At 56.6% G+C, this 26204-nt stretch overlaps 1 protein-coding gene across 8 annotated transcripts in view; it reads right to left on the bottom strand.

Moving 5' to 3' along the window:
- Positions 1 to 21251, bottom strand: part of PAX2 (paired box 2) — a 91726-nt gene extending 70475 nt beyond the window's left edge. For 3 of the 8 annotated variants that reach the window (XM_032609018.1, XM_032609015.1, XM_032609019.1), the window contains exons 1-3: positions 10209 to 11086; positions 6525 to 6693; positions 5584 to 5781 (exon numbers count right to left, since the gene is read on the bottom strand). In XM_032609018.1, coding sequence (XP_032464909.1) covers positions 5584 to 5781; positions 6525 to 6693; positions 10209 to 10251 — 410 coding nt within the window. In that variant the 5' untranslated portion in view covers positions 10252 to 11086. Of the gene's footprint in view, positions 1 to 5583; positions 5782 to 6524; positions 6694 to 10208; positions 11087 to 11418; positions 11866 to 20918 lie in introns of those variants that run through there. The other 5 variants (XM_032609022.1, XM_032609016.1, XM_032609014.1 and 2 more) reach the window with 5 other exon arrangements.
- Positions 21252 to 26204: the final 4953 nt, after the last annotated feature.

Here is a 26204-nt window from a genome sequence, read left to right as displayed (position 1 = left end):
CATGAATCTGAACTCTGAATGCAAGAAACTTGCCCTCCGAGAATCTGACCTGGGGGTGGGGGTGCTGAGATGAAACAGCAGGGATTCAGAGAAGTGGCAGGCCATGTTCACACCCTTTACTGAATTCTTTTAAGGAACAGGACGTGAGAAAGGAATTCTTTCCAGCGTACAGTTTCCTCTTAATATAAGAATTCCAACTCCAGGCAGCAAGGAGGAAGGGCCGAGGACAGACCTGAACTTCAAGAGGCAAAGTTGCAGAGTAGCTGGAGCTGAAGGTCTAGGGAGCTGGGGGCAGACAATGGAGCCCCTGGTTTAAGGCGCTCCTTTGTGGGCTCAGAGGGAGCCCCCTTTTCAGCGTGCAGGCTCTGGTGTAGGGGGGTTTGATTCATCTTCCGCACCAGTTACTACTATCGCGATTCTTTCTATGGAAGCATAATATTCTTGTCCACAACACACACCATCACACATACAACCACACTATCCCATGGGTACTGGAACAAGTCCACTTCCCAGCTGCTCCCTACCACTCCAACTTCCAACGGTGCCTCTGGTCCCCTGGATCTACTTTGCACAATAATTCCCACCTTGTGCCAATATGCACACAAAGCCATTGCCCCATCTCCCCCCCTCCCCAATATTCTCTTCTCCAGGCACCCCGTTTCCCTTCTCTAGGGGCTGCTCCTGCCTGGCCCCATCTCCACTTGGTTAATTCCCCCCGTGGCCCCTGTATTGAACTGTTGTGTTGTCCATTTCCCTGTGACAAGGGCTCTGGTTACAGAGTTATTGATTGGTTTTCATGCAGACAAATGGGCCCTTCCCGAGCTCCCATCGAAATCCCTGGCTGTATGGGCTGATTGTTGCCTCTCAGGGTGTAGGATTGCACTGGAGACCACCCTCCACGCAACCTCCTTTGCCCAGACTGTGGACGGTAATAAATGGAGGCAGCCTGAGCGATAATAAAAGCAATTGAGTAGGTTACCTGTGCAGATACAAGATTTATGCCTCTTCATATTTGATGTGATTGTTTTATTGAGTTCTCAGAATAGTTGGTCACACTTTATTTATTTATTTAGGGTTTTCCCCTCTTGTTTCCTCTTTGCATCACCCTCCAAAACCCACCTGGAGCTTTCGTTAGGGACAACCCCTCCTGCCTTCCTCTTTCCTAGAGTTGCCAGTGGAGGTAAGAACTCAGGGCAACCAGCCATTGCTCTCACCTGAAAGCCATTTTGTGGCCTGCCCGCCCACTCGGAGCCTGGCCGCAGGGAAACAGACCGATACAATTGCTGGCCAAGAAGTCTAAAATAACTAAGGGAGCAAAAATGGCTTTTCAGGGGGACGACTCCAGCTCGTTTTAAGAAATAAGAAGGCCAGCAGTCATGACTATTTCACACGTTATTCTAACGATGGGCAGCCTCTGCAGCAGGAGATGCTCTCTGGGGAAGGACAGGTGAGCAAGGCTTTTCAGACAGAAACTGGCACGTCTGTCCACTATAGGCAGCCTGATCCAGTAGGCCCAGGGCCACAGAAAGCAAGTTCTCTATCCTTACTTTTCCCTTTCCTCTGTGGGGAGAAGTCTTCTTCTTAACCTACCGACTTGCCTTGGCTCTTTGCCACTAGACCAACAGCCCTGACCACCAAACAACTGCAAGGGTACAGAGATGGGCAGGCAGTGCTGCCTCTCTGGGCCAGCTTTGTGCCAAGCCAGGTCCAAGAGTCAAATGTGCAATGTTCTAGAACCTGTGTCTGAGAAAGGGACACAGACCCCCACCGTGAACATGTCTTCAGCATTCCCTTGGCTGGGATGAGTGGCTCCCAGCTTACTTGGAAAGGCCTTTGAATGAACAGCTAGGCCACTGTCACCCCAGTGCCAGATTTCCAATGAAGACCTGCAGATGACACGAGACGGAGCTGTTCAACAGCCCTGGGGCTGGCGCCTTCTTGAAGCCAGTGCTGCCACTGCTAGGAGAGTAAATATGCTCACTTAGAGCCCAACAGGCTAAGGGAGAGTGTGGGTAGCAGGTGATCGGGGGAAAATTGACTCTGGGAGGGTCCACTCCAAGGATCTAGGAGCTGAGAGTGCCTTGATCCCAAAGAGTATAGGGCAGGCTGAAAAAGTTAAGAGAGCCAGGGCCTCCTTGCCAGCTCAGTCCAAGACAGTGCCCTCAGGGGATCTTCAGTAACCCTAGACTGTATCTGGAGTTTGCGCCTGTGCCTTCAAAGGAGCTATATTCCCTGCCCAGAGCAACAGACAAACCTGAAGACTCTGGCATATAATCAGGAAAATCCTTCCTGCCCAGCCAATTGCTCAGCAACGTAACTAGGTGGCTGTTTCCCTTTCAGCAGCTTGGATCTCCCTCCATCTCCTCCCCCCTCCGGGCCATTTCCCACACCAGGTTTCAATCTCAAGTCACCTGTTTATAAACACCCGCCCCCTACGGCAGTGGTGTACAAGCTGAAGAGCTGGCAACTCCACGCTCAGCGATCAGTAACCCAATATTGAGAGTCACTCAAATAAATTCCACATGCTAAGCAATCTGGTCAACCCTCCGGATTTTTGACGGTGGTCTCTGGGGTGAGGGTGGGGCTGGGAGGCCTCTCTGACCTACTCCATTGGCTCGGAGAGATATTTCTGTGAGGATTTGCCAATGGAGAATGCGGGCTGGATGTCCAAGCCTTTATCGCGACAGGATCAGAAAAAGCCCAAACCACTTTTAAAGCATGAAAAGCAATTTAGTTTATAACCATAACAGTATATTTCAAGTGTGGCAACAGCATCTGTTTGGGGAGGAGAAGATGAAAACCCTCATGATTTGGCTCAGGTGGATAAGCGTGTGTGGATTTCCTTTCTTGCCAACGGCCGGCACGGGCACATTCTTACCATGAGGGTTATAAAGTACCCAGCACAAGTGGGCACCTCACCAACAGTAAAGCGCTAAACTCAAGAACCACCCGGTCCCCAATGCGTCACACTTTCTACACAGAGGAAAATCTGTAGGCTCTTCCTTACAGCAAGTGAGATTTCACAAAGTTCCTGGCATCAGCAGCGCCAGCAGAAATCCTGCTTTTAGCAGGTTTTAGGGTTGAAGCAACGCATCTCAGATAAACCCTCCCTTTCAGAGCAAAGCACCTCGAGGGATGACACTAAGGGCACGGGCCCAGATGCATCCCTCCAGTCCTGACTCGGCAGCACACTGGGAAGCCCCCAGAATTCTTTTCAAAGTATGAGTCACGGTAGGATTCTGTCCCAAAGCAAAATCAAGAATACTCTGACTGTGCCTTGTTGACAAAGCAAGCCAGGAAGCCTAGCTGCAGACCCAGGGCTGGCTGCCCATGCTGCCGGTGGCTTCCCCGTTCCCCTCCCACTCCCTTGCCATCTCCAGCAACACCTGTCCACAGATGGCTATTTTCCCACACCCAAAGGTAGCCTCCGTGCCCCTCAGGTGATAGGGCTCCGTGCTGAGCAAATTCTGCTGCTGTCAGAGCTGTCAAGCTGAAGCCGTTCTTTCTCCCACTCTCATCCCACTAGCAGCTCACTCTTCTACTTTCTCTCAGTTCTGGTGAGCACACCTCAAGGCCTCTGGAGCTTGATCCTGGGGTCACATGTCCCCTGCTCTCCGTGGCTTTTCAGGATGAGAGTATTCCCCAACTTTTGTATAAGCCAGCTTCCCAAAACATCTCGGCCAGTGAGGGGTATATGTTGGGGAGAGGGGGGGAGAAGTGGTGCTAGACAGAGTGCTAGGCAAGGGGTGCTGCCGCCACACCTGCCTTGATTGCTCCAATCCTCCACACATCAAGAGAAGCACATTGCCTTTGACCGAACATATCTTGGGTTCCTCCACCGGCTTGCAAATCCTATCACAGCAACAAGATTTCTACCAAATGCTCTCCAGAACACCAGCACCCAGTCCCAGCAACATTGCTCCTCAGCAGGGCTGCTCTCCTCCCAAGACTCGCTTCCAACTCACTCCCAAGACCAGTAGCCAGCCTAGAGGCTGAGAGGAGACAATGCTTTGGCCCCTTCCCATCCCTCACCGCCACTCCTGCCCCAGCCCCAAAGCTTCCCCAGCTTCCTCCTCTCACTTTGAAATGCAAAAGACTCATTCCTCTCCCAAACCACCAGGAGAATTTCTCCAGCTCCTTTGGAAGGTATCTGAATGTCAAACCACCAGGCCCAGGGAGCTGGAGAATTTTCGGAGGGTGTATAATTAGCTGATCAGTATTATGTTACCCTGTTCATAACTGAATAACCATTTTAATACAGATGGCACACACTGGGATAATTTCTGGGGTCGCCTCGCAGTACGTTACAGCACGAGTGTGGCAGAGGGAATCTTCTTTAGCCAAGGTACATTCTACCAGCTAATTTTACCTGCTGTTTTCAGCATGATTTGGGATAATTCCATTTCATTTGCAAAATATTAAAAAAAAAACCCTTGATACGTGATGCCAGTTTCAGAAAAAGGCACCAGCTGAATTATTAGTTGTCCTGATAATGAGCCTATGAAGAGTGTAAAGAAAAACAAGGGTATGAAACCCTCAGCCTTCTTCTCGTTTGGAGTGTTGCCCTACAATGCGCGGGGGGGGGGGGGGGGGGGTAGAAAAGCTGGCCAAGGCTGTCCGGAATTTGCACAGGGTCTCTGCTGACATCAGGTTGTACAGTTCTGTGATGGGAAAGCCATCTTGGGTTCCCATGTCCAAGTGCTCTTGTTATGTGCTGTACCTGCCACATGTGTACACTGGTCGGGGGCGGGGGGTACATACATGGAGTGTGCATGGGTCCCAGAGAGCACACTGGAGTGGCTCAGAGATTGGGAGACTGACTATCTTGTGCTACTATATGTCGAGCTGAATCCAGCCTGAGTTGTCCCCCTGTGCCTGAGCCTGTCATCAGTGCAGGCTTAGGCCTGGACGTAGGTACTCTAGGCGGTTGGAGGCATCTCCTAAGGTTCAGTCTCAGGGTCCAGAGCTCTCCCTGCTGACCTGGCATCCCACTCCAGGTCTAGCTCCTCTACTCCCTGCCAATGGCTGGCTGGTGGTTGGCGTTTGCTCCGCAGGCCTCGATACTGGTGGTAACAGGCCGGAAATTTGTGAGGAGCTGGCTAGCAAGTCCTGGGCTCCCGGGAGGCCAGCTTTGTGGGAGTCAGCAGGGATGGCGGGGGAGCCAGGACAGGCGGCTGCCCCTGCGGAAGGGAGCATGCCTTTAGAAAGGGAAGTCTGTTTGGAGGCGATGAATAGACACTGGTCATTTTAAAGGCTTCGGCTGTGGGCTGTGATTGTCTCTAGATACCGAGGCGCGTAATCTTGGAGTCTTAATTACCACAAACACTTGGATTCATTTCCAGGACGCCAGCGGGAGAAGCCTGGCAGGGAATACCCAGCCCTGAGCTGGAGACAGCCTTGTCTGTCTGTCTATCTCTCTGCCTCCCAGGTCCCCTCTCCCTGCCCAAAGGACCTGGGAGCTGGGAGCAGGAGCAAGGGCAGGCAGAGGCCGAAGAAAGAACAGAGACCGGTGCTGGGGGAAGCCCTGGTGGGCCGGAGCTGGGAGCTGGAGCCCCACCCTGCAGCCCGGCGTGGCTTGCTCACCTGTTGATGGAAGAGACGCTGGGCACTGTGTCATTGTCACAGATGCCCTCCGCCAGGAGCCGGTCCCGGATCTCCCAGGCGAACATAGTCGGGTTCTGTCGCTTGTATTCAGCAATCTTGTCCACAACTTTGGGTGTTGCCACTTTGGGCTTGGAGCCGCCGATCACTCCGGGCTTGATGCTGCCGGTCTCGTAGTACCTGCGCCGGGAAGGCCGGCGGGGTCAGCGAGAAGCGGGTGGTGGCGGGGACAGGGCGCTGCAGGCGCCGGAGCCGCTGAGCCACTCTCCTGCCTGAGGCAGTGGCACGGAGGGAAAAGGCCCAGAGTGTCTGAACCAGCTTCCAGAGTCCACTTGGCTAGGGCAGGGACGCAGTGGAGGATGAGGGGAGGGACACCAGGGGCGCTCCCTCCCTGGAGGTGGCCATACCAAAGGCTGCACGCACAGCAGCTGGAATCAATGCCCCTGGGAGTGGAAGCCCGGCCCCTCATTTGGGAAGAGCGGGGGGAACAGTACTTGGAGGCCTCCAGACCTTTCCCACAGAGCACAGGGACCCTATGGGAAGCAGGACCAACCTTCTACCTCCCCAAGCTGATTTTTCTCTTCTCAGGGACCCATTTTTACCTTCCACCCTATTCCTCCAACCCTCCCTTCCAAAGGGAAGAGCTGTCCTTCCGTTTCTGAAGACTGGAATCAGGCTATCTCCCAGTGAGGACCCTGGAGCGGGGCAGGTGCTGGATGGCCCTGCTCCACCCTCGCTTCTGGGGCCACAGTCACCACCTGAGTGCCCTCTCCAAAAGGAGCAGCTCTCCAGATAGCCCCAGTCAGGAACCTCCCTCTCCCACTGGCGACCTCGACTTAGCCAAGCCCTCGGCTGGAGACCCAGGGCTATCCAAACAGGGAAGGAGACAGGGCATCTACCAGGGGCAGCTCCGAGGCCCTCACCTGCCCAGGATTTTGCTGACACAGCCGTGGCTGACCCGCAGCTGCCGGGAGATGTCGCAGGGCCGCACACCCTGGTGGGCCAGCTCCACGATGCGTTGCCTCACCACGTCGGGCAGGGGCCTGCCATTCACAAACACCCCCCCAAGCTGGTTCACACCCCCGTGCCCTGCTGGGGAGAGACAAGAAAAAAAAAACAACACCCCACACACAGCAGGGACCGGCCATTAGTCAGGGTCCGCGACCCAGGACGTGCAAAGGGAGAAGGCAGGGCGGAAGGGCATGTTCCCGGACTCGCGGGAGAACGAAGGCCGCCGACCACAATGCAGAGGATTAGGGACTGGAATCTGCGGAGCTGCAGAAACGCGGAAGCGCAGATGCTGGGCGGAGGGCTGGGAAAGAACGGCTCTAAGACCGGTGCTACACCGGGGAGAAAGTGAGGGAAGGAATGGGGAAGCAGGGAGAGAGGGAAAAAAAGGGAAGAGGGGGAGAAAAACAGCACAGTGGGAATTAACACCAGCAGGAAAGAATGTAGGGAAGAGAGGACAGGAAGGGCCGGGCGGAGGACGGAACCGGAGCGGTGCGGAATCCCGCCTGAGCCGCAGGCAAGAGGGAGTTGTAGGAGCCTGCTCGGAGGCGGATGATTCTGGGGTGTTTGGGTCCGGTTGACTCTGTACATAAGAACTCCAAGCACAGAGAGGGCCTAAGTCCCTGACATCCCCCCTTTTGCTCCCTACCTCTTTCCTTGTATTTATTTTTAATTGGAGTTAGAGTTTTCCTGCCTCTTTCCCTGTGTTTTTGTTTTGTTTTGTTTTCTGATGGGGAGCTTTTCTTTCCTTTATGTTTTCTATCTTTAGATATTTGGGGAGCCATATTTCCCCTTCGCCTCTGTAGTGTTTAAAGTTCAAAGAAAGCCAAGTGGAGGAGGGAAGGCTGAAGAGGCAGGGGCCCAGAATCTGCTGCGCTCGGAGACGGGGAGGCAGTGGAAAGCGGCAAAGTGCCGGGGTAGCAGCCACAGAACGCAGACTGTTTGGGTTCGTCCGCCTGCCGCGCGGCGCTAGGCTTGGGGCCCATGGCCTCGCTCAGGACGCACGGTACAGGTAGCCCAGGCGGGCTGAAGGCGCACGGGGCACCGTGTGCAGCCAGCGCGAGCCAGCTCGTGTCCATCTGACCTTTTAGACCTCCGCAGCCACTCGGGAAACCGGGCAGCAACGGCGTTTGCTCTCCTGGGCAAGAGGAGGGTGCTGGGTCTCCAACCAGACTCCAGTGCAGGCTCCCAACCTCGGAGCCGAGGTGGTCGCCGGATGCCAGGCCTGAGGACGCTGCCTGGCGCCCCATTCTCCCTGGCTGACAGCAGTCTAGAAATCCTGCACCCAAAGCCATCAACCTGCAGCCGCAGTTACTGAGCAATCTAACCGCAGAGAGTTCTAGCGGCAGAGTCCGACCTGACCGGGCCAGCAACCTGCAGTTCCTGTCCTGCTAGCCTCAGGCGACTTTCGGAGAAAGCGGGGACATCTGCACCCGACTCGCTTCTCTCCGGTTCCCTTCTGGGGGACCAAGAATGGGGGCCAGCGAAACCCCTGGGGAGAGGCCTCTGATCTAGAGGTTGGGGGAGGCCGAAGCCTCTTATTCTACCCCTCATCCATGCTAGGCTCCCTACCTCTAGCCCCGCTTCTCACCCCTCCCCTCCCTCCAAACCCGACCATCAATAATTTAGGCCCCGGGAGAACTCGCGTTACCGGTATGAAAAGGCGGCAGCTGCGGGCAGATTAAAGATGAATAATTCAGCCTCCTCGGGCTCCGGGCCCGGCCCCTCGACCCCAATCTAAGGGGTGGGTAAGGGAAGGGGGCACGGCGGGAGTCCAGGGCTGGGGCCGAGAACCTGCGCTGAGTCGGGCCTGGAATGCACCACTGCCGCCGGCGCCGACTCGGGCTGCCGCTGCTGGCTGGCCAGCCCGCCCGCGCCGCGGTCTCTCCCTTCCTCCGACCACCTTCGGCTCGCCTTGCTACCCTTTCGGTTTCAAAGTGGCACCCAGTGGGCGGCCAGGACTCGGCAGATCCCCCGCGGAATCGGCAAGAGAGGGGAGGCAGCGGGGCCAGGGGGCCGGCGGGCTGGGCGAAGACGGCGTGGTACCCCGTTCCACTCCCTCCGAAAAGGAGTCAGGATTTCAGGCTCGGCTCCCAGAAACCCGCGGCAGCCGGAGGCCCCTGGCTCGGATTTCCTGTGCTTGGAAATTATTTAGGGAAATATATTTTGTCACAGGAGTATTTTTTAAAGCACCCATATATACATATATATATATATATATATGCAATAAATATATGCTTAGAGAAAAATACAGCTCTCCCTCCTAGGCTCTCTTGTCCCAAGCACAGATCCAAGCCAGGTCTAAAAAGTTTCCCTGTGAAAAGTTACAAATCATCCTTGATTATTAACCTACAGAGGAGGGGACGTTTTCTATTTAGAATCTATTTATCTTTAAAAAAAAGAAGGCGGCAAAACAAAAACAAACAAAAAATACCTCTGAATTGTTTTCCAAGCTAAAGACATATGACAAGAATTAGATAAATTCAAATTTCATTAAAATAATTCTCTTTTCCTAGTTTTAAATTTTTTTCTCCCCTTCTCCTTTTTCCTGTAACATTTTTTTTCTGTTTTCTGGCTCTTCTTTCCTCCCCCTTGTTTTGATTTCTCTCTCCTTTCTCCCCAGCTTTGGCATTTGCCTTCCTTTTGTTCTCCCCCCTCCTTTTCTCCCTCTTTTCCTATCCCCTGGCCAGGTTACTGGCTGGCCCATCCTTACCAGGGAGTGGGAGCCCAGCAAGGAGCCTCCAGAACTAGAAGCTGAGCTTTGCTCTACCCAGGGATCGCCTGGAAGGCTCTTCTACGTGATCTTTCACAGACTTCGATTTCTTGGAATCCCTCTTTGTTTTTAGAGCATCTCCCAGGGAGAGGCAGAGAAAGATGACCACCACGTCCTGCCAATCTCAGACTCCCAACTCCAGGACAAGAGGGGAAGGAGTAGGATGGAAGGTAGGAAAAAAAAAGAAGAGGAAGGAAGTATTTCAAACCAGCCCACAAGAAGCCTTGGCTGGGCTGGCAGGGCCAGGAGGTGCTGGGAGCTGAGGGTCAGAAGGGGGCACCCCACCCCCACACTCTTCAGCCTGATTGTCCTGACACTGAGGCTGCCCTTGCTGGGAGTCTCCTCCTGGACCACCACACTCTAAGTTCCAGAAAGGTAGAGATGAGGGGAGGGAGGAGGGGGAGGCAGAGAGAGAGAAAGAGAGAAGATAAAGAAAACACAACACAACACAAAACCCTGAAAACTGCCTGTCCATTAGTCCCCCAGCTCCAGTCAAGAGGGTGGCCAGGGAGTAGAGTGGTTGGAGCCAGGGTCAGGGGCTGTGGATCCACTACCTAAGAAAAAGCAGGTGGAAGGAAGGAGGGTGATGGGCACTAGGGAGGTATGAAGGCAGGGAGAAGAAGTATGAGCGACAGGGCAGAAGGGAGAGAAACTGGGGGCTTTAGAAACACCGGGAAATGAGGAAGAACGAAAGGGGTGACCAGGAGAAGCCAGGGTGGCCTCCAAGATGGGACCTGAGCGCGTGGGGAGCCAGGGCCGCGCCAGGACGGGACAGGGAGGGACGGGGAGCCCCGAGCTGGGGCAGGAGCCGGGCGCCGGTACTCACGGTGCATCGCTGAGAAGGGGTCTGCTTTGCAGTGCATATCCATGGGGAGACAGAGGAGCGGGAGCAGCGCGGCCGCCGCCGCCGTGTCGCCTCTCAAACTCAACTTCAGGACTTGAGGAAAAAAGGGAGGGACGGTGGGGGGGGGGGGTGAGCGGGCTCCCGGCTGCGACGGAGCGCTCGGGGGCGGGGGGGCGCCGCGCTGCGCTCCCCGCGGGGACTCCTCCCGGGCCTGCCGGAGCTTGCAACTGCAGCGCCCGGAACTTCCCACCGTCGGGGCGCGGGGCTGGGCGGTCAGCAGAACGGCCCCGGGTTGGCAGGCCGGGCCGGGGGGACCTGGGGGCGCATGGCGCGCGCGGCAGCTGCGGCCAGGGCTGAGGCTGGGCGGGGGAGACGGCTCGCTCAGCTCCCCTGGAACCCTTTCATCCAGTGGCGGCAGTCGGAGTAGCCGAGTAGCAGGGGCGGCCCGAGGGCGCCGGGCGGGGAGCCGGGCCGCTCCAAGTGCCGGTGAGTTGGCGAAGTTGGCGAAGAAGTAGCAATCCTCGGGATGTCCGAGCGGGCGCCTTCGGGAGGGGAGAGCTCGAGCCGGGCCCCCGCCCCCGGAAAAGGCTGACGCGCTCCGCCGCGGCCGAAGGGCCGGGAGGGAGGGAAAAAGGGAGGGAGCCGAGGGACGCCGGCAGCACTGGACTGGCCCCAGGTGGGTTGCGTTTGCGAGAAGACTCGGCCGGAGACTGGAGCCTCGGCTCCCGGTGTGTGTCTCTCTAAAAGCTGCAAAGCCCCCTCCAGACCCCCTCCCTCTCCCCGCGCTGGGAGATGGATGACTTGTCAGACAAAGGCAATAGATTCCACCACTCTGTGATTCGCCAGCGCCGGAGCCCCGAGCTTCGGCGAGGAGGGCCCCGCGCCTGTCACTCCGGTGCCGGCGAGGGGAGGGCAGGGGAGGGGGAAACGGGAGGGAGGGAGGAGCGGGTGAAGGGGGAGGGGGAGGGAGGGGGAGGGGAAAGGGGGAGGGAGGGGGAGGGCAGGGGAGGGGAGCGGGCCAGGGGGAGGGGGCAGGGGAGCCTGGGATTAAAACTACATTGAGAAACGAAACTCGCCGATAAGATAAACGTTAGATAAGGATAAAGAGCGGCCAGTCTAATGAATATTCAGGCAACGACAGAGGGTCGCAGAACGCGCCACGCTCGGAAGCCGGCTCGAAGTCCCAACTCACCCAGCCCTGCCATCCACTGGCCAGTGCCCGCATGAGCCACGGGGCCCCGAGCTCGGTCCGCAACCCTACTCCTATCTCCCCTACTCTCAGCTCTCAGTTCCCTTACGTTCCCCCTGGTTCTTCCTTCCTCTCTCTGGTCCTTCCCTTTCGTCTGTCCCTCCTGAGGTAACTCCCCACCCACATTACCCCCAGTTCTCATTCCGGGGCAAAGTGTCCGGCGGTTTTTCCTCTCTCGTCCCACGCACGGCTGCGCGCAGGGCTTCCCTCGTCCCCTTGCCTAACGGGGTCTGGACAGCCCAGAACGCTCGGTTTAGAATCGAGACCTCCGGCGGGGACCCACCTGCCTCAGTGGGACCCAACGGACGGTGCGAGAGCCCGGGGACTTGGCTCCTGGATCCTCGGGTGGCCGGGGAGGGGGCTTGGGGAGACAGTGCAGAACGACTGGCCGCTGACGGCTGAGGACGCGGGAGACCGAGGCTCGGCTCGCTCTCCCCGGCTGGGGAGAAGAGGCTGCGAACAAGGCTGAGCGCCGCCCGCTGCCAGCTCGGCGGATCCAGAGCAAGCGCAGGAGGCGCAGCGCGCTCTGCCCGGACCCGCTCCTGCAGGAGCAGCTGGTCCAGCCTCCGCAGCCCTCCTCCGCACTCGCTCCCTCGCTCGCTCAGGTCCGCTCGCACGCACCAGGCAGGAGAAGCCCTTTGTCTCCTAACTGGTTAAGTACAGAATATCCGGGAGATCTTTATGAAATATTTTCCCTCGTCTCATAAATCATCTTGGCACTTCAGCTGATGTTTTAACTCTCCCTCCTTCGCTCCCGCCTCCTCCCCTTTCTGGGTCTGCGAAAGGGCGGCTGAGGGAAGCCGGCGCTGCGCTCTTGCTGCCGGTACTCGAGGAGACTCTAGCCTCTGCCTGCCGACCCTGGCGCCCGCAGAAGCGCCGCGAACTCGCGCCGCTGTCCCTCTGGCCAGCGCCCAGGCGGCAGCTAGGTTGGGGGCCGAACCCGCTCAACTCAGGCAGGAGGAAACGCCTACAGGGCCTCTTGCACCTGGGTTTTCAGAGCGCCCTTCATCCTCGGGTGGGGTTCGGGCCAGGTTCAGCCCGACAGGGTTCCGAGCTTCCCACTCTTTAGGAGGCCGGATCCACTGGGATCCTGTCATTTGCTCTCCTTCCTGGATCCTCCGGAGCCCAATCCGCTTAATCCACCTGCGAAGTAACTTCTGGGAGGAAAAATCCCCCCCTGCCCCCTCCCTCCCAGCCCTCACCCCCACTTCCTTTGGGCAGCCAAGCTGGTTCCCTCGGGCTGGAGGTGGAAGGCGCAGGGTCCAGCCCCAAAGGTCAGTCTCTTCCTCTCGAGACCTGCAGATGGCGCTCCCGGGTTTGCTTTGGCCTCACAACCCCACGAACACGCACTAACTTGGTGTGGGGAGCGAAAAAGGAAAACAGTTCCGGGCAGCCTAAAGGAAAAGGCTCCCGGGCCTGGGAGCAAAGGGCTCTCAGGTGTTATTAGCTGGTACAGCCTTGGGCTTCTTTCAGGGAGGTAATTAACCCAGTATTGGGATGAGGGGGCCACATCGAGGAAGGGTCCTTACTGAGAGGAGCTCAGAACCGAAGGAGCCCTTTGCTCCAGGTCTCCCTATGTTGGTCTAGGACGTTGTCTTAGGGAGTCTGAACTCTTGGAAAAACTGGACTGTGGGCAGGACCCCTCTCCACACACAGACTCAGATTTTTCTAGAATCAGCTAGACATGTCCCTAGGTTACACATACTACGAAGAAGTGTGGGTGCAGACAACAGGCATTTTTTACATACTAAGAAAGAGGGATTTTCATGTCTTGTAAAGAAGAGGACTTAGTGCACAAAGTGTGCTGGAAGTTGCACTCACACACCTATACGACACACGTACCCCATGAGGAGTAAAGACACTTCTATGATAGTCCAATTCCCAGGTAGCCCCTGAGATTCCAGAACCCCACTCCCCCTGCTCCTGGGACACTTTCCTCAGCACTGCATTAGCTGGACATCCACCCTCCCACAAAGCCAGCCCCTGGCAGCTTCCTCCTTGGCTCCAGCCTGTTCAAGTGTCTAGAAAATCAAAGAGCAATACTCCCCGATGATTAGAAACCCTTTTAGCCAAGACTCAGCCTTCTCCCAGGGTTCCAGCCTGAAGGGCTGGCCTACAGATTTCTCTCCAGAGGTGCTGGCCTCTCCCTCTGATGCTCCCTTTCCTGTTCTTCCCTTTTTTCTCCTATAGTCTTAGTAGAGGAGAAAAAAGCCAGAAAGGAAAAAAGGAAAGAAGAAAGAAGAGGAAAGAGGAAAAGAAAGAGAAAGAAAGAAAACAACCCAACCCCAAACACAACCCGGGCTCCGACCTGTCAGGGTTGGTTGCTTTTCCCGTCTGCCTCTAAATGAACCTTTTCTCTCTGGTGTTTTCAAAGCAGCCCTTCCACCCCCCAACCTAGGGGCATTTACACTTCAAACAAGGCGCCCGCCTCGCTGCGGAAATTTAAAGGCAAATAAACTTTTGGGGAGTTGCTCTGATACCCATCTCGGGATTTGCTTCATTAGCTGCCTCTGTGCATCTGATCTGCCCAATAAATCTTCCTTGTGGATCTCCGCTCCTTCACCTTCTCCGCTCCCTTCCCTGCCAGGCTTGCCTGGCGCCGGGCACCCCCGCCCTTGCCTCCTTCCTCTCTAACGATCTCCGGCTGCCAGGCTCTCCAGTTGTCTCCCGTGTGCTTTGTCGGGTGTAGGTGTCCGGGAGGCCTTGGTCGCCATTGAGCTTCTCTCTCCTCCTCCACAGTATACACACGCAAAGTCACCCCAAGCAAGCCAAGAGCGACTAGCACCCTGAGCTCCCAAATGCATTTCTGTGCAGGCTGTGCATGAAGTGCTCGGTAAACCCTTTCCGGTGCCCCCGATTGCAGCCTCTCCCTGCCCGACCCTTCTGCTCCTTTTCCGTTTTCCCATTCCCTGGCCCAGTGCTTTCTACCCTGGCGAGGAAAAGCTGAGGCTTGGCTGCCTACTCTCTGCAGGCAGGGCCCTGACCTGGGACCCCAGGCGCCTGACCTGGAGCAGTTGAGGAAGGCGGCTGGGCCGCGAGGGGGTGGGGGAGGGGGGGCGCCTGGTGGGGGCCCGGAGAACATCCCAGCCAAGCCCCTCCCTGGTGGCCTGGGCCAACCTTCCTCCTTCCACTCCTTCCACCTCCCGGGGAGCGGCAAGGGGAGCCAGGGCCGGGGCTCTGAGGGAGGGGATTAGAAATTCCGAAATTAAATGTATCTCCCTAGGAAATGCTCCCCACAGCGCGGACCAAATTAAACGCATTAAAGTTCAGGGCGGGGAAAGCTGTTTAGAACCAAGGGGGGAAAAACAAGTCCAAAGGGAAGAAAAGCAGAAACGGAGGAAGGAGGAGCAGAGGGGTAGAGCAGAGCAGCAGCTCTACAGCCAAGCTTTTTTTTCAGAATTATTCCCAGTTTTGGAAGTCACCACCACCAGAAAAAAAGAAAAAGAAAAAAAAGTTTGTCTGACAATCCAAGTCCGGGACAGCTGCAGCCCACTCGCCCCAGGGTCCCGGAGTGCACCCCGGGGCGCATTCTCTCGGCGACCAGGTCCCAAGCAGCCGGCGCACGCACGCTGGCCCCGCTCCAGCTCGCCCTGACCGGCTCCAGCCCGGCCGGCCCTTTCCCCTCCTCCTCCCCATTCTCTCCCCGCCCCTCCCCCTTCCTAGCCCTCTGGTCACGTTGGAGGATGGTTTTTTTTTTTTTTTTTTGGAAGAGCTTCTGGTACAATATGGAGCACCATGGGCTGCAATTTCACACTCCACGGCACATTCCCCCTAAAGCTACTTTCTTTTTTTCATCTAAGACCCCCTAATTTCTGCTTCCTCGCTCCCTCCCTCGCTCCCTCCCGCTCTCACTCTTCTTTTCCCGCTTTTGTTCCCCATATTTGGGCTCCCTGCGTGAAGCCCGGGGGCCTAACTCCCGGCTGGCCCCGCCCGCTCTGTCTGTTGGTCCTGAGGAGGCTGGGCGCACGTGCTGCGCCTTCATCTTCCCCGGCCCCTCCTCCTTTAACCCGGCTTCTCCTCACATGCGGTCCTAGCGACCTGCCGGCCCTTCACAGCTCCTTTGAGGGGAAAGGACAATGCAAGCCACTTGGCCACCAAAGCGGCCTCTTAGCCGCACGGGCCTGCCAGGTGGCTGCCACCGGTGGGCCACCCGACTGGGGAGCAGAAAAAAATGGTTCAAGCCAGGAGAAACTGGGCCAGCAATCTATAGAGTAGGAGTGGAGAGCTCTGTCCAACAGAGAAAAGGCTAGGAGGTGAGGGGGGCGCAAGAGGCCCGGTGAGGCTCTGGTACTCCTGGACACAGCCTCCCCCACGCACACTTATGGACCTCTGCGCAGCTAAAGGGGCCACTCACTCCAAAGCCCAGGGAAGGAGTAATAGCTTCCACATGCACAGTCCCTTTGCCTCTTTGAGCTTCAATTTTCTTACCTGTAAAATAGTGATAATTACACCTGTCTTGCCTCTCCGTGGAGCTAGCCAATAGGAAAGCATTTAAAAACCAAACATTTCTATAGTAAAGGAATAAGTGCCTAACTTTCTGAACCCCTAACCATCCACAAAGAGGGAAGGGAGGGATTTGGGCACTTAGGCAGGGCAGGGGGTAGTTTTTTCCATCCAACTTCTACCCTATAAAGGTAACTAGAGGATTCCTCACTGCTTTCCTTTCTGTGTTCCTCCCTTTCAGACTTCTTTTCTTTCCATTGTCGATACCACACCCTGTCCATGTTCATCACTCTGCTCTCTGTCTCTTTCCTGCCACTCTTCCACTCCCACTTCTTGCACCCCTTGTCCCACTGCACCACCACAACTGCTAGAGAATCAGTTAAAATTACCCCGCCCCCTGCGACACCCGGGTTAATTGTGGCCTCAGGCGCAGTCGCCTTTGGGCCAGTAGGCCAAAACCGTTGGGAGGAGCTGGCCCGCTGGTGGAGACTTGGGGAAGGAAATCCCGTCCAGTTCGGTTCCAAACAAAGAAAGTTGGTCCTCCCAGGACCTGCAGTCAACCTGCCAAAGCCAGAGCGCAGATGAGACAGTGGGGAGAGGCCTGACCAAGGGGAGCTGTGGAAGAGGGGAGAGAGGAGGAAAAGAAAGGGATGCGAAAGGCGCTGTGGGACCGGAGAAGGCACTTGTCTCTGGAAGGACCGAAGAGGCTGGTTTAGGCCAAGCCAAGGTCCCCACCTGGCTAACTGCCCCCTCCCTTCCTCCCCAAGGGTGAGAGAGTCCCAGTGAGGCTGAGGGTCCGTGGGAGTAATGATTAACCCTCTTCTCAGCCGGGCCCTGAGCCCTGAGCTTGACCTGGCTGGTGAAGGGAGACAGTGCCGGCGGGCCTCCAACGTCCCCAGCGCTACCCTCCACCGCCACTTCGAAGAAGGGGGCTGCGGAGGAAGGGGGCAGACGGTAGCATGGGGCAGCCTGAAACGGAACGGAGTGCAGGGCAGGGGGGAGCGCAACTTCAGATGCTGGGCAGACCAGGGGAAGCGAAATAGCCACCGCCAATGTACAAGGAAAGGAAAGGGCCAAACGCGGGAGAGGGCGCGCGGCTCTGCGTCGCTGAGGAATAGTTGTAGGGGGCGGGCTGAGTTTTCCCGGAGTTGCGAGCAAGCACCAAATCTACTCTCTCGGATCCGTCCGCGGCGCGGCCGCCCTCCCTGCCTCCTCTCCCAGCTGCTGTGCGGACGTGAGGAGCAGGCGGAGAACGCGCCAGAGCCGGGAGCGGGTAAGGAAGGCAGGGGGAGCCCCGCCAGCCAAACAGGGAAGCGAGGGGCAGGGCCGCCCAGGCGGGGGCCAGGCTGTTCGGCGCCGCGAATTGGTCGGAGACAAAGGACCGGAGCGGAGGGGAGAGGGGATCACGGAGCGGGGAGGGGAGAGGGAGATCACGGGGGGGGAGGAGAGAGGGGATCACGGGGGTGGAGGGGAGAGGGGATCACGGGGGGGAGGGGAGAGGAGATCACGAGGGGGTGTCGAGAGAGGCTGATGAGACAGGGAGAGAACCAAGGAAGAGGGGTCTCTCTGGGGAGCGGCCGAGGTTCGTCTACTCCTGCCGCCTCCGCCCACCTCGGCCTGGAGCCGGGACGTCCCGGGGGCTCACTATCGCTTGGGTTGCTGGCCGGAGGGCCTGTGGCCTGAGATCTGGGCAGAGGGGTGTTGCTGTGGCTCTGGGGCCGTGTGTGTCTGTGTATGTGCGCGCGCGCGCGACAAGGTTTAGGGAAGAGGGGGAGGGAGGGCTTTCGCTTTGGGGTTAGACCCCTGCCCCACGCTGCTGCAAGCCTCCGCCCTCCACTTTCCGCGGTCCAGAGCCGTCCATCCCCCGAACTTGAAACAAAAGGGCTTAACCGAATCTCTCAGGAGTCAGGGCACGGGCTCTTTCTGGAAAAAATGCTTTGGTTTGAGACTTTAAGGGTTGCCCGCATCCAGGATTATTTCTTAACTTTCTGCAACTGTTCCTGGGGGTGGGTGGGGGGAGATGCAAAGTAAATCTCAGACAGAGAAAAGGCTGAGATTTTCTCTGCTTTCTCTGAGCTCTGCTCTCTCTGAGCAGGCCGGTCGTGAGGTCTAGACCCGCGGATAACGAATATAGTGAAGAGAATGAATGATGGAGGGAGGAAGCCTCTTTCAATTTCTAAATCGATTAAGGAGAATTTCTGATGTGTCTCCTTGGGGGCTGAACGCCTCTTGGTGAAGGGATCATGTGAGTGTGTGAGTGTTGTGAGGGTGTGTAAAGGTGTGTGTGAGCGGGGTGGAGTGAGTGTCTAGGCTGTGTCCCAGGCGGGGCTGAGGTAGGAGTTCAGGACCCATATCCACACCTCCCCCTCCTCTCTCCGCCCTCAGCCGAGGCTGCACCGAGGCCAAGGCCTCCCCAGCCTCTTCCAGCGGGGCCGCCAATCAATCCTGCAGGTCAACACAGCAATTAATAACGGGGTGAAGAGGCCTGGCAAAAGAGGGCGGGGAGGCGTAGGGCTGTGTCTCCCCCAGGCCCTGAGGACCCGGCAGCAAGACAAGGGAATAGGGAGGGGTCTCCGAGGGCATAAAAATCCCTGGGAACCCAGTGTGGGCCCAGGACCCCAGGAGGGAGAGGCCGGGGACCAGCGACAGGGAAGCAGAGAGCCAGCTGGGACAGGCCAGCGGAGTAAAAGGAAGGTCATCAAATAAAGGGCTTATTTTTATGGTGCTGGGAGTAGAGGCGTCGATGGCCAAAGACCACAACTGACCTGGTAGCGGATTCTCTTCTCTTTCCCTTTCCCTCGCTTTTTCCTGGTCTTCGCTGTTCCCGAACGGGCTCAGCGAGACTAAATAAAACCCGCATCCTTCGCAAACCCGGCTACGGAGGTTGCACCAGGACGTCCGCAAGGCACGCACGCTCGTTCGCGCGTGCGTGTCATTGTCATTTTGAACCAGCTGGATGGGTATAAAAGGGCCGCGGGGGCCCTCTGGGGCACGCAGGGTCCCCGGGGGAGCTGTGTCCCGGCCAGAAGTGTATAAGAAAGAGGTGAGGGCCGAGGGGCCGGAGGGGGGGCCGTGAAAAAAAGATAGAAGGCGGCTTGGAAGGGAACGGAGGTTTCCTTCTCTCAGACCCAGCCCTGCCCAGTTCCACAGTTCCTCCCCACACTTCCCCAAGCTCCAGCTGGGCTGGCGGGCGTTTGATCCCCGCAAAAGCGGGGAAAGGAGGGAAAGGAAACGGATTGCGGTGCGCAGCTGCTCTTCCCGGCCGCCCGGCCAAGCGCGCCAGGAGAGCAGCTCCCCGGGCAGACGCAGGTAGGCGCAGGCGCCCCTGGGTAAGCGCCCTTGTCCCTTGTGGAGTATCCCGAGCGCCAGGCAACTTGGGATGAGAGCCTGGACAGGTGCTCAAGGATGCCCCCACCGCTCTTCCTTCTCTTTCCCGAGGCGCTGGGGAGAGGGCCTGGCTACATCTTCCGGGAGATTTGCAGAGACTGGGAAAAAGGTTCACACACCTCAGGCCTGCGAAGCAGTGAGAGCCGCCTTCCAAGAGGGAAAATGGCAAAGTGGGAGTGTCGGGAGGCTGAGCAGACAGGACGGGGAAGGAAGGAGGGGTGGGGTCAGGAGGCGGCAGGAGTCAAAATAAATAGATTCAGGCAGAGTGAGGAGAGAGAAGCCCTGTGCAGGAGAGGAAGAAAGGGGGAAAGAGGTTCCCAGGAAGGCCCAGCCATTAGGTCTGTCCTTGGGCTGCATATTTATACGGTCGAGGGGGTGCACAGATGGGCTCTCAATTGAATTCCATCTTCAACACCATCAGAGATTGATTTTGTACTCGCTTTTAATTTTGCCATAATTAATTAGATCATTACAACTGTTTGCTATTGATCTCCCTACTTAAACCTCTGATGTGGAGGGGTGGCCCAGATCCCTAAAAGCCCAGGAGGTGACAGTTGACACTCCTGGAGGCCCAGATTCCCCAGTGAGGACAAGGCCCCCAAGGGGGAATGGAGGCAGCCGAGGGACTAGGCCAAGAAGCTACGGGAAGGGCAGTGCTGAGGGTGGAAACTGGATTATCAGTTGAAAGAACTAGAGCCTGAGCTGGTAGGGGATGGGGGGAGGGAGAGGAGGAAGGCTATTTGGAGAAGGAGAGGAGTGAGGCAAAAGGGGCCTGGAGTTAGTCCTTGACCTCTGTGGTATTATTTGAAAAACTCTTGGAAACTTGATCCGACCCTCTCCCTCCCCAGCAATCCAAAACTAAACTTGGGTCCCTGGCTTCCCACCCCTGTGCTACACCAGGACACCTAGTGGGCAGATGGAGTGGAGTTGGCAGGCCTGAGGGAGGGGTGGAGGGAAAAAAAAGAGAGAGAGGAGCCCTCCACTCCCTTAGCAGCTTCAGATTCTCCTCCCCACTCGGGTCCCCTGGGGCCTGCCATCCCTCCTCTTGCCCCAGGCCTCCCTTGAGTCGTTTATTTGGGGAGCAGCCTTCTCTCCACTTGCATTATCTACACCAGTGCTTACACTTTGGTTCATACTCAAATACACAAGGCCCTCACACATATGCACACAGACTTGTGCACACAGCCTGTCCCCACCCACTAGCACACATGCACACGCATCCATACTCCAACCCCACTAGAAACTAAGGCCTTCCCAGTACTCCCAGCCTGGAAGCAGTCAGGCAAAATATTTTTACACTGAAGGAAAGTGGAAAGATAAAGTCCTAAACACACAACAGAGAGCAAAGCCCAGGTTCTGCAAAGTGACCAAGAGGAGTTGTAAAACTCACGTTTTCTGGGTGGAAAGTTTTTAGTTGATTCAGAGGACACTGGGACGGAAGGTCCGGAGGCCTCAGAGGTGGGAAGAGGCCATAGAGCCCCAGTCCCCAGCCCCGCCGCCAGGCAAGCACAGAAAGAAAGAGGAGTGGGGTCCCTCGACTTGGTCGCTCCCATGCCTCTCCGTCACCCGCACCCCCCTTGCCTGTGGCGACAACGGGTCCTCCTCCCTCTTACCTGCCCGGCCCGAGAGCTGTTCCATGCTTTACTCCCCGCCGCTGCCGTCTGGGCCTGGGTTTCGCTTCTCGGCTCCTCCGCGGCCCGACAGCGCGTCTCGCCTTTGCCGCCGCCGCCTCGAGATCTGGGCGCAGTCACCCAAGACCGAGCGGCTCAGATAACCCGGCTGCCCGCCGCCTCGGCTGTGCGTTCCGCTCGCGCCCGCGCTCACCCAGCCGGCAGCGCTGAGGCACAGCCACGCGTACAGGAGCCCCGGGCTCTCCTCCCCGCGCACACGCGCGCACACGCACCCCGGCCCCGAGCCCGCCGCAGGCAAGCAGCCGCCGCGCTGCCGCAGGCACCCAGAGACCGAATCCCCAGCCTAGACGCCGGCGCACCCTCTCACCCCACCCCCTCTTCCTCGCTGTCACTCGCTCCCGTCAGTCGACAGCTTCACAAGCAGGGGCGTCTTCACTCTCATGCTCTCCCCAACTTTGTGCGTTTTCCCCTTCCCCACGACTCTCAGCGCTCGCCCCCTGCTACTTTCTCCACCAGCACTTGCTCCACAGCCTGACACACACGCCCGGATCTCAGCCCATGTTTCAAGATTCCTACAGACGCACCCCAACTTTCTTGGGCAACATAGTCATTCCCTATCGCCAATACATTGTGGAACTGCTCACTAAATCCCTCACAAGCCTCTCCTGCTCCAAATTCTTTCCTTTTCTTTTCTCTTCTTTCCCTCCCTCCCTCCCTCCCTTCCTCCCTCCCTCCCTCCCTTTCCTTCCTTCCTTCCTTTTTTAAAAATTCAGAACAAAAGGAAAAAGTCCTGGCTTCCTTGCCTTAAGGAGAAGACACAGGCCCTGAGGAAAGGGAGAATTACCAGACCCCTCCCCAGCTCTGGCCGTGCTGAGAGGCCACTCATTTGAACCACACCATTTCACAATATTCTGGTCCTCTCACTCCAAGTCTCTTGGACCCTTAGATTGACACCTCCTCCAAACACACTCACGCTTTCATCCATGATCAAAGGCTCACTTGAGCTTTGTCCCACATCGTGCTCTCCTGATCTGGAATTTACACCTCTCACACCTTTGTCACAAGTTCTCCCTCAAACCTCTTATACACCACTTTGCTCATACCCACCTTCTTGTACTCCTCCTTCTTACACACTCACACACCTCTCAAGCACAACTGCTCCCCCTTCTACCCCCCCCACGTACCCCTTTCTCAGCTGCCCCACTTTACACTCCCACTCACTTGTTTTGGGCCTCCTACTCTCATGCAGCCCTGATCCCGCATGCTGAGTAACACTGAGAGGCCATCAAGGCAAGTACTGGGTAAGCCCCAGTGTGCAGACAGGGGTCTGTGGCTGGCCCCATCTCCTGCCCATACACCTCCAGGCCTCAGGCAGCAAGGCACCACAGCAAGGGTCAATGCCCAGGTCCACAGGGCCTACTGAGCCAGCTTAGGTTAGGAATGGAAGCTCTTCACTGGGAGTCTCAGACACTTCAGCTGAAGTTCCTTCAGATAAATTGTGCAACTCAGGACTGGAGAGGCACAGGCTCCCAGAGGCAAAACGCTTATCATGGTTCCCCAACTTAAATTATTTCTTTTTGGCCACGTGCATCTTGCAGGATCTTAGTTCCCCGACCAGGGGTTTGAACCAGGGCCCTCGGCAGTGAAAGCTTGGAGTCCTAACCACTGGACTGCCAGGAAATTCCCTTCCCCAACTTAAATTTTAAAAATCTTCCCACAGGAGCATGAATCTCTACTCTTTCAGGGAAATCATTGCCAAATTACTGTCTTATGTGATCACAATATGTGATTTAAAGCCTCAGACTTTGCTCGTGTTTCTTTGCTTTCTTACTTCTTTTTAAAAATCAAACAATGATTTTCCAATGTAAGAGTAAAAAAAAGTTTTTTGCTTTTTGTAATACACAGAACACCATTCCCAAGGACAAGGATGGGAGAGCAATGTGCATAAATGAAAACTCTAGTCACACACACACACACACACACACACACCACATTCTCATGTGGTTATTCCTTTATACACACCACGTGAGGCGTTCACACACATAGTTAGCCTCTCTGTCACCTACTCAGAACCACACACATGGGGCGTGACCTGCTGAGTCACACCTCCACTGCAGGGCTCTTTGTGCCTTTGTTACCACTGCTTTAAAATAGTGGTTTTAATCCTTGCCCTTCCCACAGGTTTCTCTTGAGAGACTTGGGTGGAAGTGATTGATAAAAATGTGAAGTGCTACCACAGACATATTCATTGCTCTTTTTCCTGTGTTTTTCAGAAACAGGAGTTGAGACCCAGCATTCCACACACACACATAGCAGGGAGGCACCCACTGGGGAACCAGGTGGTTTGAACTGGGGACACTCACAGACTCAGCTCAGTGTCCCTGCTGCTCCTGAGCCAGCTTGTCACAGGTTACCTGAACACAGGGTCCAGGGTTGGGGCAGTGCCAGGGCTGGGGCCTAGGCCCAGGGGAGAAGGCAGCTGAGGCCATTGTGCTAAGCAGCCTGTCGAATACCAGTGGGACCAAGAGGAGGAAGGAGCTTTCTTAGCTCTTGGCTCTGATACTTTTGGAGCCTTGGGGACTCTGGAAACCTGCAAAGTGATGCCAGTCAAAGGGCAGGCCCTGCACCTCAGCCTCCCTCCAGGCCTCCTCCCTTAGTCTGTGCTCCTCTTTGTCTCCCAGCCCTCACCCTTGTCCCACACTGCCTCTCAGGGCCCTTCTGCTCATTGCCTGCCCCATTGATTGAAAGTCTCTCTCAGCTTTCTCCAAGGAGTCCCAGGAAAAATGATCCGCCAGCCTATTGATTCTTCATTAGAATTACATTTTCACGTGTGCTAAATTGGTTTTAAAAGGTTTTCTGTTGTTATTGTCTTGTCAGACCCTGTGGTCCAGGGCAAACCAAGTTAAAACGTTGTGGCTTCCTAGGGGGAAAAAAAAAAAATCACCGGGGCCAGGTCTGTGATTACTCGCTCTCCTGCCTTATTGTGGTCATGATGACAATTGTGATTTGGTTTAAGTATCTTTAGGAAAGGGGCCCTGCAGGAGGCCACTCAGGTCAGGCTGGGGCTGGCTGGCAAGGTGGACGTGTGTGAAGAGGGTTCTGAAGCCCCTGGAGGAAGGACACCAGAGTAGTTTTTCTTTCCTTGAAAATTAAATTTAGCACTCAAACCTGTATTAATTGATTCTGGGACTTGAGGAGAAGTGAAAGTTTTAAAAATCACTTTTATTTTCTCCATCCCCTTCCAAATTGAATAGAGAAACAGAAAACGCAGCCTCACTTATTCTAGCTCCCTCCCCTTTCCCCTAAATAACTGGAGAGGGGGTGTCAGTCTTTCACAAAGTGCTGAGGGAGAGGTTGCAGCCTCCTGCTTTGTAGCAGGTCAGAAGCCCAGTCACAAGGATGATTTTAGTCATTACACTTTGTGCTACGGGAGGAATGAATGCAAATGAGGGTGGAGAAGTGGGAAGAGAGAGGTAGGGACTCCCATAGAGAAAGGGGGGGTGGGGGGCCAGACTATCAGAGAGAGAGAGAGAGACAGACAGACAGACACACACACACACACACAACGCGGAGTCAGTCTGATGGGCTGTTCTTTGCAGAGAAGCAGAGGACAGAGAAGAATGCAAGGGAGAAAGAAAGAAGGAAGAAGAAAGAAAGAAGGGAAAAAGAAGAGGGACTGAGAAAAAAGAAATGTACAGAGGAAGGGAAAGAGAAAGAAAGAGAGAAAGAGCACAAGGTAGCCCCTCCAGGCCCCGCCCTCCTCCTGGCCTGGCAGCTGGCGGGCCGTGCTGGGGAGTGGCACAGGGCAGCTGCGGAGCCCAGGCAGGAGAGCTGAATGTCTCCGTGATGTGTTTTATCCCCTAATCAGTCATTAGTTATAAACAACATGACATTAGAAGTTTAGGAGGCAGTTGATATTAATTTTTATTTAACTAGTTGATGTTTAATCCGTCACGCCAGGCTGGGTAGCAGCGAGAAAGATCTTCCTGACACAAAACCAGTTAGAACTTCATAAGGCGCAATCAGTGTCCCCCGCGATGAAACAAACAAGAGAGACAGAGACACAGAGATAGGGAGAGACAGAGACACAGAGATAGGGAGAGACAGAGGCAGCCTGGCCAGAGATGGAGCGGGCGAGGCGGGCGGGGGAGAGAGCTAAACCCGGGGCGAGGGCTGGAGGGAAGTAAGCTAGAAGGCTGAGAGTGCAGAGGACGGCTCAGCGAGCGGCAGGCAGCCCTGAACTGGGGTCTCCAAACCCAGCGCGGCCTGCAGTAGTGAGGGGCTGGGCCCGGCGCCCCGGAAGGCCCGGCCCGGGCAGCGGCGGGGCTATATCCGCCAGGGCCCTGCCAAGCCTCGCGAAGCCTTGGCCGCGGCAATCACCAGCCCTTCTGCCGTGGAGCGCGTTGGGTGTCCGGCGGCCTGGCGGGCGGTCAGGGGCTAACGTCCCATCCAGGCGAGGCCTGGACTTTCCCAAACGGTCCTCGCCCAAGTCCGGAGGCCCAGAAATCCCTCCTGTCCTGCTTCAAGAAGAGCCGGACGGGCAAGAGGAAAAGGAGGAAAGGCGAGGAGTCTGTGCCCAGCGGCTCAAGTTTGACAAAGTTTTCAGCGATCACAAGCCAGAGCAGGGTGTGTGTGTGTTGGGGGTTCTCGGCAGTGGCAAAGGGGGAGGAACTGAGGACAGTCTGGAAGTTCTGCAGTCGGGAAAGGGCTTTCCCCCGAGTTTGCCAACCCCTACAAGGGCGTCCCCGCGTGCTGGGCTCCGAGTAGGGACCAGGCTGTGTGGTCGCGGGATCCTCGGGTGGCCGTGCCCGGTTAAGCTTCCCCCCTCAACCCCGCCCCCAAGCACGAGCCGCTCGGCTTTTTTCCACCTTCACCCCGGGCACCGGCCGGGCAGTGGCTCGGTCACGGCTTGTGCCCAGGCACGGGCGGGGGAGTGGGGTGGCTCCGCTGTAGTTTTCCGCCGTCGCGAAGGGACACTGCTTGGAGGGGCAGAGGCATCCTCACCCGCGCGGCAGACTCAAGCGGAGCATCTCACCATTTGCATGTTAATCTGCTCCACCGCGAAAAGGAAATCGCTGAAATTCCGAAGAAAATTGCCTCTCGCCGGCGGTTAATAGTTAACTCAGACGGGAAAGTTCCCAGGAAAGGCGAATGCTGGGACAAGAGGCGCAGGGGAGGCGGCCTGGGAGGGCTGCGGCCGGGCCCCGGCCTCTACCCTCGCCCGGCGCGCTGAGCCCTGAGCGCCTCCCCTCCTCGGGCGGCGCGTCC

Source organism: Phocoena sinus, chromosome 16 (assembly GCF_008692025.1).
Source record: "Phocoena sinus isolate mPhoSin1 chromosome 16, mPhoSin1.pri, whole genome shotgun sequence".
NCBI lineage: Eukaryota > Metazoa > Chordata > Mammalia > Artiodactyla > Phocoenidae > Phocoena > Phocoena sinus.
Note: the sequence above shows the minus strand (reverse complement) of the source record. Positions and strands in the feature narration are given on the sequence as shown.